We start from the raw sequence: 12,843 nt of genomic DNA on the forward strand, positions 1-12,843 counted from the left end.
GCCTTAGAGAGAGAACCATGTTGGGTCACTCTCCTGTCAGCAGCAAAGCCCGAGACCAAGATCCACTGAAATGTCATGTGGTTTTGGTTCCTCACCTGTAAAACAGGGACAGGAATTCCGACCAATTACACTTGCATGTCTGGTAATGGTTGACTAATTTCGGACCACAGGGAACTGTGAAAACATTAGTGCACGTGAAACAAAAAGCATTTCTCAAAGGTCAACTCATGATGGACTCCTTTCTTTTCCCCCCCAAAATGACAGATTTCTGGAAGGCTTCAGAATCTGTAACTGGAATTCACATATTCCTACACATCTTCTCTTTAATTCACCTCCCTAATTGGTGACCCGCTGTTTTCAACAGGACGTCTTAAGAGACTGAACTTTATTGGTTTTTTTTTTTTTTTGAGCAAGTGTTACATATGCAGATCATGTTAGATCAGAGCTCTCTGTCTGAATGGGGCTACCCATTGTACAGGGAAGCAAAAACCCGAGGTACGGTCAGCTCAGCATGTTGAGGGAGACGTTTTCCATACCAAAGGGGTGTAGACAGTAAAATGCAGAAGAGTTGTAGTGCGTACTAGCAACACCAGAGGGTACTTATCAGAACTCCTCTCTGAGGTTACCTTAGCTGGTGGGAGGTCACTTAGGACAGCCTTGTCATTTACACGAGCGCCCCAGCTGGCGGAGATGCTGGATGACTCACTGACCACACTGGGGAGAAGCACAGCATCTGTTTACCTAAGCCTTCGTCAGTCGTTTCCTGGATGCTAACTCACTTGTGCAGCAAAATCTGCCGGGTTTCATGTAGTTTCTAAGTTAGTTTTCACATGGTAGTTGCCAAGGTCTTCAGAGATTAGAGTTGTGTTTGGTGATTTCTAATATCCAAGAAATTATTATCATTATTAATATTATTATTTTAACCTCCTAAGATTTCACAGTGCAAGCATGCTTAGCCAGAAGTTCCCGATTTAAATATGAGTCCTCATCAGGCCAAACACTCCTCATTTCACTTGCCACTGGGATCACTCATTATATAGAATTTTTAAATCTTATTTACTTGAAATACAGACTGACAGAGACACAGAAGGGGCGAGAGGGTGTCAGAGACAGAGAGATAAAGAGATATTCCCTAAACAGCCACATAGCAAGATGGTCCAGGTGGAAGCCAGGCATACGAGCAGCAGGCTGGATCAGAACCTGAGGAGGCCGGACCTGAACTGGCACTCTGATGCAGGATGTTAATGTTGCAAGTTGTGGCTTGCAAATGTTACCATGCCAGCGGCTATTTCAGAGAATTGTGTTTTTAGAGGGGGACAGTGGGAATGAGCAAGAACAGAACAATACTAACTGCAACAACATTTATATGCTGGAGACAAGAGCCTCATGACTGGCAGGATGAGTCTGCAAGGCTTTGTTACACTTTTTTATGAAAAAATTTTTATTCATTCTATAAATATTCATTGGAACCAGTGACTCCTTTTTTTTTTTTTTATCATAATGAAAGGACTGATCATTCTGCTTGGTTAGGAATAGTAGAATTCTATCTTAGATAAACTGATTGGGTATCTTCTCCATGTGCCTATCACTAATGTCATCCTTAGCAGAGACAACACTGCACATTTTTAGCACACTGCACATTTTTAGTTAAGTGGCAATTTTTAAACTGTGGAATTCCATATAAAATCAGTGCATCCCTTGGGCCCAGTGCAATGGTTCGACTGGCTAATCCTCTGCTTCCAAGCATCAGGATCCCATATGGGTACCAGTTCTTGTCCTGGCTGCGCCACTTTCCAACCAGCTTCCTGTTTGTAGTCTGGGAAAGCAGAAGGAGACGGTCCAATGCCTTGGCACCCTGCATCCGTGTGGGAGACCTAGAGGAAACTCCTGGCTCCTAGCTTCTGATCAGCTTAGTTTTGGCCATTATAGTCATTTGTGGAATGAACTAGTAAGCAGCAGATCTTTCTCACAGTTAGGGATAGAAAGAGCTTTGCAGTGGGTTTATGGAAAGTCATGTTACATTTTTTTTAAATTTACAACTACTTAACTATCATTTAAATACATATCCCTAAGAAACAAGAGTGGGATCAAAGGCTCACAGCTTTAATCAACCCCTTCCCTAGACTTCAGTATAAAATATATTTCGCTGAGTACAACCTTGAGAACTACTTCTGGAATTTAGTAAAGTCAGTATTGCCAGCATTCTAGGGATAAGTTACTGGTTTTAGATGCTATCTAAACTCAGTCAATGAAGCAAACACATAGCTACACTGTGGGTATTTCTGGTGTCTTCCCCATATGTACAAGAGCCAAGCAGATGTGCTGAAATGTGACCTACAACTCAGCCTGTTTTCCTTTAATCCCAATGTCCTTAAAAGCTCTGCTTCCTCATCTGCAGAATGAGAATTCTGATGAGAACACTTGTAGAGTTAATTCAGAAGGCCAGTGTACGGTGCAGTTAGGAACATGCTGGGCGAGGTGCTCCACATGCCAAGCAGTGGGGTGGCCCTGCAGAAAATGCAAGACCCCGAGTTTCAGTCTCTTCCTTTCTACTTGGGAAGCCAACAACAATGTTGTTTTGTTCTGTTTTTAAAATCCTTTCAACTGTGTACTGTTTAGAAGATTCAAGTAGGCTACTGTGGTCTAATGTGATAAACCGTACTGAGGTGGCTAGAGAAGGACAAGCTGGTGGGTACAGATTCCGCTCAACAGAAGGAAGAGGAAACATGCTCACCAAGCTGGAAGCATGGAAACCAAGCCAGGATACCCAACAGGCAGTGGCCTGGGTATGGGTAGCAGTTGGGGCAGGTCAGAGTGGCAAGTCAGGAGGGCAGTATAACATCATACAGGACTTTGGGTTTCATAGGAAACCAGGGCTGCTAACTTTCATTGAGGATGGTCCACACGGGTCAACAATGTAGGTTTGGTTGACAGGTTGGCCGTTTGCAGGAGAGACACTTAAAACTTGTGATGACTACAGGTAAAACCTTCAAAACACTTACTGATGAATGGAGGAAGGCTATGATGGACAGCGAAGAAGCCATGTTCATCTGTGGGGTTCAAGTAGCGGGGTAGATGTGCAAAGGGCTGAGCTGGGGGAAGGATTGTCAGCCAACATTTTGGTGAGGAGATGTCAAATAGCTGGGTGGATACCACCATCGGGTACGTGAGGAAGAGGCTGGGCTGCAGATTGACACACACTCAATGACAAAATCCGGCCTGAAAGAGCAGCCAGTGTAGGGAGAGAGAGAAGGGCGAAGCCTCAGGCACACTGACATTTAGCAGATCCTCAGCCAGGGAGCTTGAACCCCACAGGGCCCAGGGAAGGACGGTCCCTCCTCTCTGCAGAGCGTCAGTCGGCTCCCTGCTCTGTGGAGTGAAGGTGGGCACACACTCCTGTCACTTTGTAAGGGGCTGTAGAAACAGTTCCAAAGCCTGAGGTAAGGAAGTGTTTCCCACAGAGATTCCAACTTAACTGCTATTAGTTTACTCAAAGTGCTATTTGCCTCTTTTGTGAGTCAGTATTTATTTTAGTGAGTCAGTCCTAGGGTACCTTTAGAATGATACCTTTTTTTTTTCTTAAACCCGTATTTCCTGATGAGGAAAAAGCCAAACCACTAAATAACTATTATTGCCTTATTTGAATATTAAGAATTTGCATAGCTCTGTCCTTCCTAGTGTTTGCAGCTTTGCTTTTCTAAAGGGTGGAAATTTGCATAAGGATTTTTCTTTGGAAGAATACTCAAATCTAGATTACCTAAATCCTTCACCCCGCAAGGGGTTTTCCCTAGTTATTCCACGTTTTCTCCTGCAATGAAAGAGATCAGAATAAACTATACCAAGATATTTCGAACAGTTCATGAAAAGTGGAATTAAAAGATAAGTTTATTTTGCTGCAAAGTTTTGCTTATTTATTTCTATAAAGGGAAAAGATTTCCTGTGTTTCACATATACAATTTTATGAACATAATGATACTTCTTACCCATCCTTCCTAAAAATAGTTTTTGAAATCCAAGTATGAGGGGTCTTCAAAAGTTGTTGAAAAATGCATTCAATCAAATAACCAGGTAAGGATTTCTAAACATTTCTACATAAAAATAAGTTTATCTTCTAAACTTCATTTTCCATGAATTTTTTTTCTAGTTTTTAAGATTTACTTATTTGTTTGAGAGGCAAAGTGACATAGCAGAACAGGTGAGGAGAGAGCAAGAGAGAGAGAGAGCAAGAGAGAGAGAGAGCAAGAGAGAGAGAGAGCATGAGAGAAAGAGAGCAAGCTGTTCCGGCTGTTGCCTCACTCTCCCGTCACACAGGGGATGCTGGTGTCACGATGATGACCCTGATTTTCCATGAAGTTTCTGCTACGTCCTTTTGCGTTTCTGATTGGGGAAATGGAAAATCATGTAAACTACCAGGAACTGAGTGAAAGATTAAAGTCAATATTTAATGTCTTTCTGAATTTTAGATCTGGGTTTCAGCAAGCTTAGGAGTACGAATTATGATGGCTCACTCACTACGTTTCCTCCTCAGTTCCTAACACTTCCAGGGCTGTCTCCTCGCCCTCTTGAGCCATGCCACGGTGGCTACTCCCTCCCTGGATCCACCTTTCGGTCTACACCTACACTGACTTTTTTAAAAAGATTTATTTATTTTTATTACAAAGTCAGAAGAGAGGAAGAACTTCTGTCCAATGATTCCTTCCCCAAGTGACCACAATGGCCGGTGCTGCTCCGATCCGAAGCCAGAAGCCAGGAGCTTCCTCTAGGTTTCCTACACAGGTGCAGGGTCCCAAGGCTCTGGGCTGTCCTCGATTGCTTTCCCAGGTTACAAGTAGGGAGCTGGATGGGAAGCAGGGCTGCCAGGAATAGAACCAGCGCCCATATGGGATCCTGGCATGTTCAAGGTGAGGACTTTGGCCACTAGGCCACCGTGCCAGGTCCTAGACTGACTTCTTAACTCTGGCTCAGCAATATAGCTGATGCTGCTCTCAAGCAAATCAAACCAAGTCAAAACTCTGTGCACGTGAGGGGGTGAGAGGGAAAGGGAAAGGCTGCAGTTCATATAGGGAAACATTTCTTCAGTCAAAAGATGATTTTCCGTGGAATACATATTATATTCCTAGTGAAGATATGGATTTCTGTGTTTTAAAAAACAGAATGACTGCAATGAAGGAATCTCAACTGAACTTGAACTGTGGTTATGCAGCAAGGTGGAGGAATCCACTATGGGGGGAGGGGTATGGGAGGAGTGGGGGGAATCCTCAGTGCCTATAAAACTGTATCACATAATACAATGTTAATAACAATAAAAAAAAACCAGAATGACTCAAAGCAGAGCAACTAATATATTTGAATCCATACACTTTTATAGGGCACAGTAAAGGTCTAGAATACATGTAAATCAATTATGTAAACATTGTAATACAATCCTCCAACACACTACCTTAACGGGAAAGGGCAATGTAGGTAAAAGGAAAGAACCTTGCGACGTAAGACGCAGACACAGCCTGGTTTCAGGCTGGAGCAGAGCCTTACACAGCCAAGGGTTACAAGGCCAGGAAGTCAAAGAGAAATGAGGATCTGGGTACCAAAGCACCAACAAACGGAGAAGCCGGGCCGCAAGCCTGGGGCCTGGAGAGGCCCAACAGTACTGCAGTGTCGGACTATCTGGAGCCTGTCAAGCTGCTCTCAGTCACGGACCAGCTCACAGAGGAAGCCCAGACTGGCATGACTCCTGCAAGGTCCTTCACTTCAGCGTGTGGGGTAATGACAACTGCCCACTTAGCTTGTGAGAGAAATCTGACTGAGTTGTCCTTTCACGTGTCTTCCACAGGAGCATTTTCTTCTCATCTTCTAGAAAGCATTTTGCACTGAACACCAGGGAGGTGCACATGGGCACATTTGCTGTGTGCTTTTAAAAACACAGCCCATTCAATTCATCCAGCTATGATGTTGGTTTGAAATAAAATCTCTTCCCAGGCTCTGTACCCTGGTTGTAGGGTATGTGCTCTTGGAGTCTCTTGCCTTGCTTTTGGGATCACTTTATTATGCAACATCTGCTCTGAATTTCAAATGTGATAAACAGAGTATGAGTGTCTGGTGGCAGATGGCTAATGACCAGCAGTGACAGGGCATTCAAGCCTGCCTTGTTTTCTGAGAAGCGATATTTTCATGTTAATTTGCTCCATGTCCTGCAAAGATGAGACCAATCACCTGCTCATAATTCAGGCAACGTGAAGACCACCAGGAGCAGAAGGGGCATGGCTCGATTCCTTTAGGAGTGAGAGAGGACCATCTGGGAGACTTCCCACTTGTGCTAGTCACTTTGTAAAGCATCCAGTGGAGAAAGGTGGGCCAGCCCTGGGCAGCCCACACCGACCTCAGAGCCACGGTTGACTCCAGCAGATATGACTCATGAAAACAGACACTTCCCAGAGGCAGGGACCAGGTGCTAATGAGAGTGTGTGTCAGCCGTGCAAGTCTGTGTTTTGTAAAACAAACCTAATAGAACATCTTATCTCTTACTGCAACTATTACAACCAACGGAAATCTCTAAGAAACATCCAGTTGAAGATAAAACGGAAATTTATCTAATTCACAAAGAAAACGACCGACGTGGGCACATAAAACAGGAGCTCTTCTGGTCCTCTCAGGCCTTGTAGGATTCATTTATCAGGGAGACTCATGAATAAAATCGAATTTTTATTCCAAGATGGAATCATCAAAAGAGGCCATATGGTCTGGACTAAAATAGCCCTGCCCTGTTGGAGAGAGGCTGCACGTCTTTCACGTGACCTTCTGGTGCCTTAACCAGCAAAGTTATATTGCCAACTTTATCAAGCACATTATGGGCAGAGAACAAACAAGGCAAGACATGAGGTTCTCCCAGGATTTATAAGATAATGGATACAGTTGCCTAGGAAACATGTGTCCTGCAGAACCCAAGCACAGATGAATCAGATGAATGGTTCAAGAAGGGGCATTATACCTTGACAGCCTGCTTCTCCCCATGTACATCCTACTGCCTAGCTCCTTTTCTGAGCGGAAGCTGAAATGACTGAGAAAAATGGTGACAAAATGTTCTTCTGGCTCTCAGACCCTCTGTCTGGTAGGCCGACACAGAAAAATAAAAACTTGAGAGTCCCTGCATTTCATACAGCTCCCCGAAATGGCAGTTGCTATATTAGCAGCTAATCTAAATCATGCACCCTAAAACAACAACCACCAGGAAAACGTCAATTACTGCCCCATAAGTTTAAGTGTGAAAACCCAAGAAGCAAGGCAGTATGAAATCTCCAAAGTCCTAAATAAAGGGAAGCAATGACAGCACTGGACTCTTCCACCATGAGAGAGATCCAAAGACAACATTCTGGATTAGGAAGAAGAAAAATGAGAAATGTCAATGAGAAGCCCAGGAGGCAAAGCAATAGGAACTGCTCCTGCACATGACAGCTGTCAGTGAGGTCCCTGGGGCAAACGTCATCACCAACCAAGACTGGAAGAGGCAGCCTGAGGAAGCAGGGGCAGGCACACGATGAGGCATCCAGAAGATGCACATACATGTTTACTTCTTTACGCGTCTGGGAATGCGCTGGCAAGAGCCACCTGTGATTCCATTTCATACGATGCTTCCTGGTGACAACTTCAGCTTGGGCTGATCCCTTTAACTTTCTTTATCGTAGTCTGGCAAGAGCACGGCGCAGTAACGACCAGCTCCTTGCTATCAACCTCCACAAACACGTGAGTTATGCGTGCTTTATGTCCTCTTTATCTCCTGACAACAAACGGCATTCAAAGGCATCTGAAAAACCTAGCATGATGTTTCTAAGCTGAGAAAGTAAATTCACCAGGCCCAAAGTTCTAACTCCTGTCTTATTTTGTAAGACAACCTGAAACACACCAGTTTTAGCTTAGTTCTGCTACCTAAGGTAGGGTACAACCCGCATGGGCACCAGGACAGCCCATGGGTCAGGGCCACAGGAAGCAGGGCACAAGCCGGGAGGGTGGGAAAACCACTGACCCAGGGTGATCCTGCAGGAAGTCTTACCCTGGTTGTCTGCTTCCTATCTACTTCACGTTCACCTACTTCGCACATTTATCATTATCTTCACAATATGACACACCCCAATGTGTGCAACACAAAGTCAATAATAATAAGTCTACGGCTTTGATCCTGTGAAAAACATTTTAGGGAATATTCCGGTTCCATCCTGCAAAGAAGCACAAGTTGTGCTTATTTTGCAAGTAGTTCTGTTTCCCCTTACTAGCCATTCAGAATGGCGACCACCTGTCTCTGTGCGTGTGGTATCTCTTAGGTTCTAAAGGCCCTAAGTGCAGCCTCATGCCTGATTTGGCTTTATGTGCAACAATGCCTGACCAAGAACCCTACCTGAACAAAGTAAATATTCTACAGATGTTTGCAAAAGAGCATTCAGAAAAACCCTTGCTAGAATGGACCATTCTATATACAAGAGTCCATTTTTGTATTTCCAATTGGTTGTCTGTCCTAACAGTATTTGCTTGATCATGTTATTATGACTTCTCATCAATGAGTCAATACAATAAAATATTCCTGTCCTATAGCTGTGCATTTGAAAACCTCAATTAGTCAGAATGCAATTGGCCACATGTTCCTATTGGATAGATTCTATCTACTTAAAATGTAAGTCAATCACAGAAAGAAGAAAGCACAAGTGTATTTTAAAAATAAATTTATGTCAGTTACACATTTAGCCTATCTATTTGATGGTTCTTTAAAAAAAAAATCTTTCCAAGGAGCACTCATCACATTGAAAAAGAAGCTTATATTTGGGAAGGAAGAACAGTAAATTACTCCAGAAAATTAAAAACAAAATGGAAGAAACAAAAGGTCTTCTAATTACTGTCTGATTTAGCATAAAATGTTCAATCAACCCCAACATGTAAATTAATTGCCTGTAATACTTCACATGACCATGGTTACATTTTATTACAGAAATATCCACAGATGCTTCATCTAAAATATGAACTAACCAGAGCCTGGCCCCAAGCTGCTCTCTCCACCAGCTAGTCAGTAAGAGGCACTGACCCTGTTGACTGAAGACCTTTAACAGCCTTCAGAGAACTCTGTTCCACTTGGAATGAATTGACATTTCCTCCACCGTGGGAACAGGTGGGAAATTGAGAACTCAGAACCCGAACCAGCCACCCCACAACAGCAGCATCCGTGGTGATTTCCTCCCACCAGCACCCCCAGCCCTGTATCAGCCGTGCCCCTCATCTCCCCCTTACCTCACTTTGAGAACCGCTCTCCACCTGTGCCTCTTCCTAAAAATTGTTATTTGAGAGACAGAGACAGCGCCATCTCTACTCCCCAAATGGCCACAACGCTGCAGCGGGACCAGGTACCCTGGGTGGCAAGAACTCCAGGACGTACCTTCAGTGCTGTCTCGCTGGGTCTGATTACCAGGAAGCTGGAGTCAGGAAGGCCTGGCCCAACAACTGAACAGGGATTTCTGCACAAGATCCCATTCAGTAGACTTGAACATTTTACAAGGATTTACTATGCGGCTTTGAGGCCCACCACAGGTGGTCTGTACGGCCCAGAGACACGATCACCTACTCTGCGGACTGTGAGCTGAGTATGTCTCTCACAGATTCACATCCTCAATGTGTGTGGTGATGTCATTTCTGAAAAAAGTTGTCATCTGAAAATGTGTCTTATTTAGTGAGTACTAATGTGTACAAATCACTGTGAATTTGGCACTTAGGTTTGCTATAAACGTTTGATAAATAAGAAAAAAATGGAAAAAGAAGGACTGAATAACCAGCATTTCAGACTTAACAGATATATCCTGAAGTCCGTATGCAATTATAAAATATGCTCCTGAATGAACACTATTTCAAATTACATCCCTCAAAGACCATCAATCTTCAGCAAAAGATTTCGACACCTACTATAGTATACTTCCCAAAGTTAGGGCCATATCAGGCACAAACACAAATCTAAACAGGCCCTGGAACAAAAAAATACTTCACTCCACTCTTAAAAACTTTTGAACCTAAAGGCATCTCATTCTAAAATATTTATCTCAGTTGATATTTTAAACTGTACATTGAGTAGCCTAACAGTTCTACTTCTGGCAATTTCAGTTAGCATGGAATTCCACTGCTCAATAAACACAGTGCACGGTCTGCCAGGTAGAAGGAGGATTCTTGGTACCTTGATGGTTTCAGTGGGCACTCCAGGCTCCGGAACTTTATCCAAGTAAGTGGTCAAGTCTTGATCAACGTGTTCAAACACTAGTGTTAATTTTGTCTCTCTGTCGGTCCGGGACACCGTGCAAACATCAAACAGCCTAGAAGAAATAGACAAAGACATTAAGTAGGTATGAGTAAGAAGAGAAGTAGCCTGTAGGTCTCACACAATCCCTTAGTTTCATCACACATCAGGAATACCCATGGCTCGGCCAGTGCTGGACACCGCTTGTTGTCCTACAGAACGCCATCTGATGTGATCTAATGCTTTCCCATCAGGGTGAACATTCAAGAGGAGGAGACCATATAGAACAGTAAAGATCCGACCACAAGCCTGTCTACTTGGAGAAACTTCTTGGGAAATAACTTGATAGAATCTGTTGGCAGAGACAGTTTTACAGTTTTAAAAACTTGTAGTCCTGGCAAAATGTTTTTTTTTTTTCTCAGTCTACAGTTCTAGATTTATTAGATCCACGTTGAGTATTTTTTTGGGAATACTGGACTCTGGAATCTAAAATGTAAGATTTTCTTGGCATTTAAGGGGTCACAACCATGGCTGCGAAATAAGTACGACAGAATACTGGATAATTTAGTTTCTAGGAGAGCGTTCTCATCTTGGACAGTCAAATTATTTTCCTAGGAAGAGCCTAGCTTTTTTGTTTTAAAATTCTAAATACCAAGACTGAAATTAATTTATTTCATCTAGTTGTCAAATAATGGCTATATGCAGTATCTTCAAGTATGAAAGTGCAGTATGATGGCAATCAAAAATAATGAGTTTTATTACTCAAATTGCTAAGAGTTGACCTCAAATGTTTTTATCACATCAAAAAATGGAAAAATGAAGCAATGATTATGTTAATCAGCTTGAACTGATCATTCCACAATGTTAGCACTGAAATGCTAACATTTCTTTATTTTGCAAGGGAAAAGCATATTGCTAAATTATTTGGTCTTCAATGGAAAAAGTAGCCAACAAATATCATGAAGTTTGGAGCATGAATCTAGTTTTCACCATACTATCTCACAATTCAAAAGTTAAATTTTAAAAACAAAACAAAGAGTCTTCAGTAGTCAAACACACATTCAAGCTCAAGAAGAAAATTTCCTTTCGTTGCAGCCATAGCACATTCTCTGAAGCAGGGAACTCTATCAAAGCCCTGGAAGAACCAAAAAAAGCCAGCCACTGACAAGCTGTAAGTTTTTCAACAAGTGTGTCCTATGCATACTGAGAAAGAGCTAATGAAATGATAGAGTCTTTCATTAAAAAAACTTTTTCTTGGAAAGGCAGATTTACAGAAGGAGAGGCAGAGAGAAATATCTTCCATCCACTGGTTCACTCCCCAAGTGACCACAACGGCCGGAGTTGAGCCCATTCAAAGCCAGGAGCCTGTAGCATATGAGATGCTAGTACTTTTAGGTGAAGGATTAATTTTTTGAATCGCCATGTCTACCCCAAATCTCCTCAACGAGACAATTCAAGTGCGTACCACCAGCCCCTCACACAACCACAGGGCTGCCTCTTGCTCACCCCCAGGAGTCTTGCCCTGGTACATGTATAATGTCTGGCTCACTAAGCAGCCCTGCACCTGTGAGTCCCATCAGTCCCACAACTGCACTCTCAGACTCAAGCTATGGCTCAGTGATGGGCCATTTCAATTTTCTCTCACAGTTTTTACTTCCAAATATTCTGATTTCAACATCTTTTAGGAACTACTCTCAAATTTCACATTTTCTCCTGTTTGTGATTTATTCTGGAAAAACATTATGATAAACATTTCTACTTAATAAGTTTATGAAAGACAGTGCCATAACTCATGCAAGTCCAAGACTATTGCAAAGTGTCACTTGGATCATGCGCGGGCTCGGTACTGGGAAGCCAACTGGCTTTGTGGTTGCAGGTGGCTGCCATCAATTCACAGGTGCTTCTAAGCCATCTCCTTTCCCTTAAACGCAAAGTTTTGCAGACAGATTTAATTTTCCTCCCCTGTGAAGGAGAAAAACAAGTCCCACAGTTATCAAGTTTCTTTATGTCTGTTGCTTCTATTTTTGTAATAAAATAAAACAGCAAAGGAACCCAAAATGGCATATACTAAAAGCAAATACAAACATGGGAACTGGATCATATTGTGTCCACTGCAACTGTGGTTCTTAACTACCACTTTCAGAACCATTCTGCACTAAAACAATTACATTTCCTTCACAAGAAAAAGTACATTGTTGGTCACTACATGAAGACAGTAAGGACTGTTAGCAACTGCACCTCTTACTGAGCAGGTAGCTTCCAATACAGGCATTTGTTTTATAGAAGATATTTCAGTGATTTTTTTAAAAAACCCACTAATCCTTCCAATAGGGACATAACTGGACAAAGCAACAACCCTAAAATCCTGCTGAGCCAAAGGTCACCTGTCTCCGAGAGTGCTGGCCTGAGCAGGCCTGGGAGGAGGCCCCATGGCTTCACTTCATAGATACAGTCTTCAAACACTCTTTGTAGGAGAGGCAGATGACAGTTTAACACACTGTTACGGTACCAGCCTTATAATACGAATTTTAAAATGTGTGTGTGTATATACATATATCTATATGTATATATGTATAATATATATC

At 42.7% G+C, this 12,843-nt stretch overlaps 1 protein-coding gene across 4 annotated transcripts in view; it reads right to left on the minus strand.

The window, feature by feature from the left end:
* CDK6 (cyclin dependent kinase 6) overlaps positions 1-12,843 on the minus strand; it is a 179,372-nt gene that overhangs the window by 121,530 nt on the left and 44,999 nt on the right. For all 4 annotated transcript variants that reach the window (XM_040964675.1, XM_040964673.1, XM_040964676.1 and 1 more), the window contains one exon: positions 10,199-10,334. In XM_040964675.1, coding sequence (XP_040820609.1) covers positions 10,199-10,334 — 136 coding nt within the window. The remainder of the gene's footprint in view (positions 1-10,198; positions 10,335-12,843) is intronic.

This window comes from Ochotona curzoniae, unplaced genomic scaffold (genome assembly GCF_017591425.1).
Source record: "Ochotona curzoniae isolate NIBS_2020 unplaced genomic scaffold, NIBS_Ocur_1.0 scaffold_3835, whole genome shotgun sequence".
Classification (NCBI taxonomy): Eukaryota; Metazoa; Chordata; class Mammalia; order Lagomorpha; family Ochotonidae; genus Ochotona; species Ochotona curzoniae.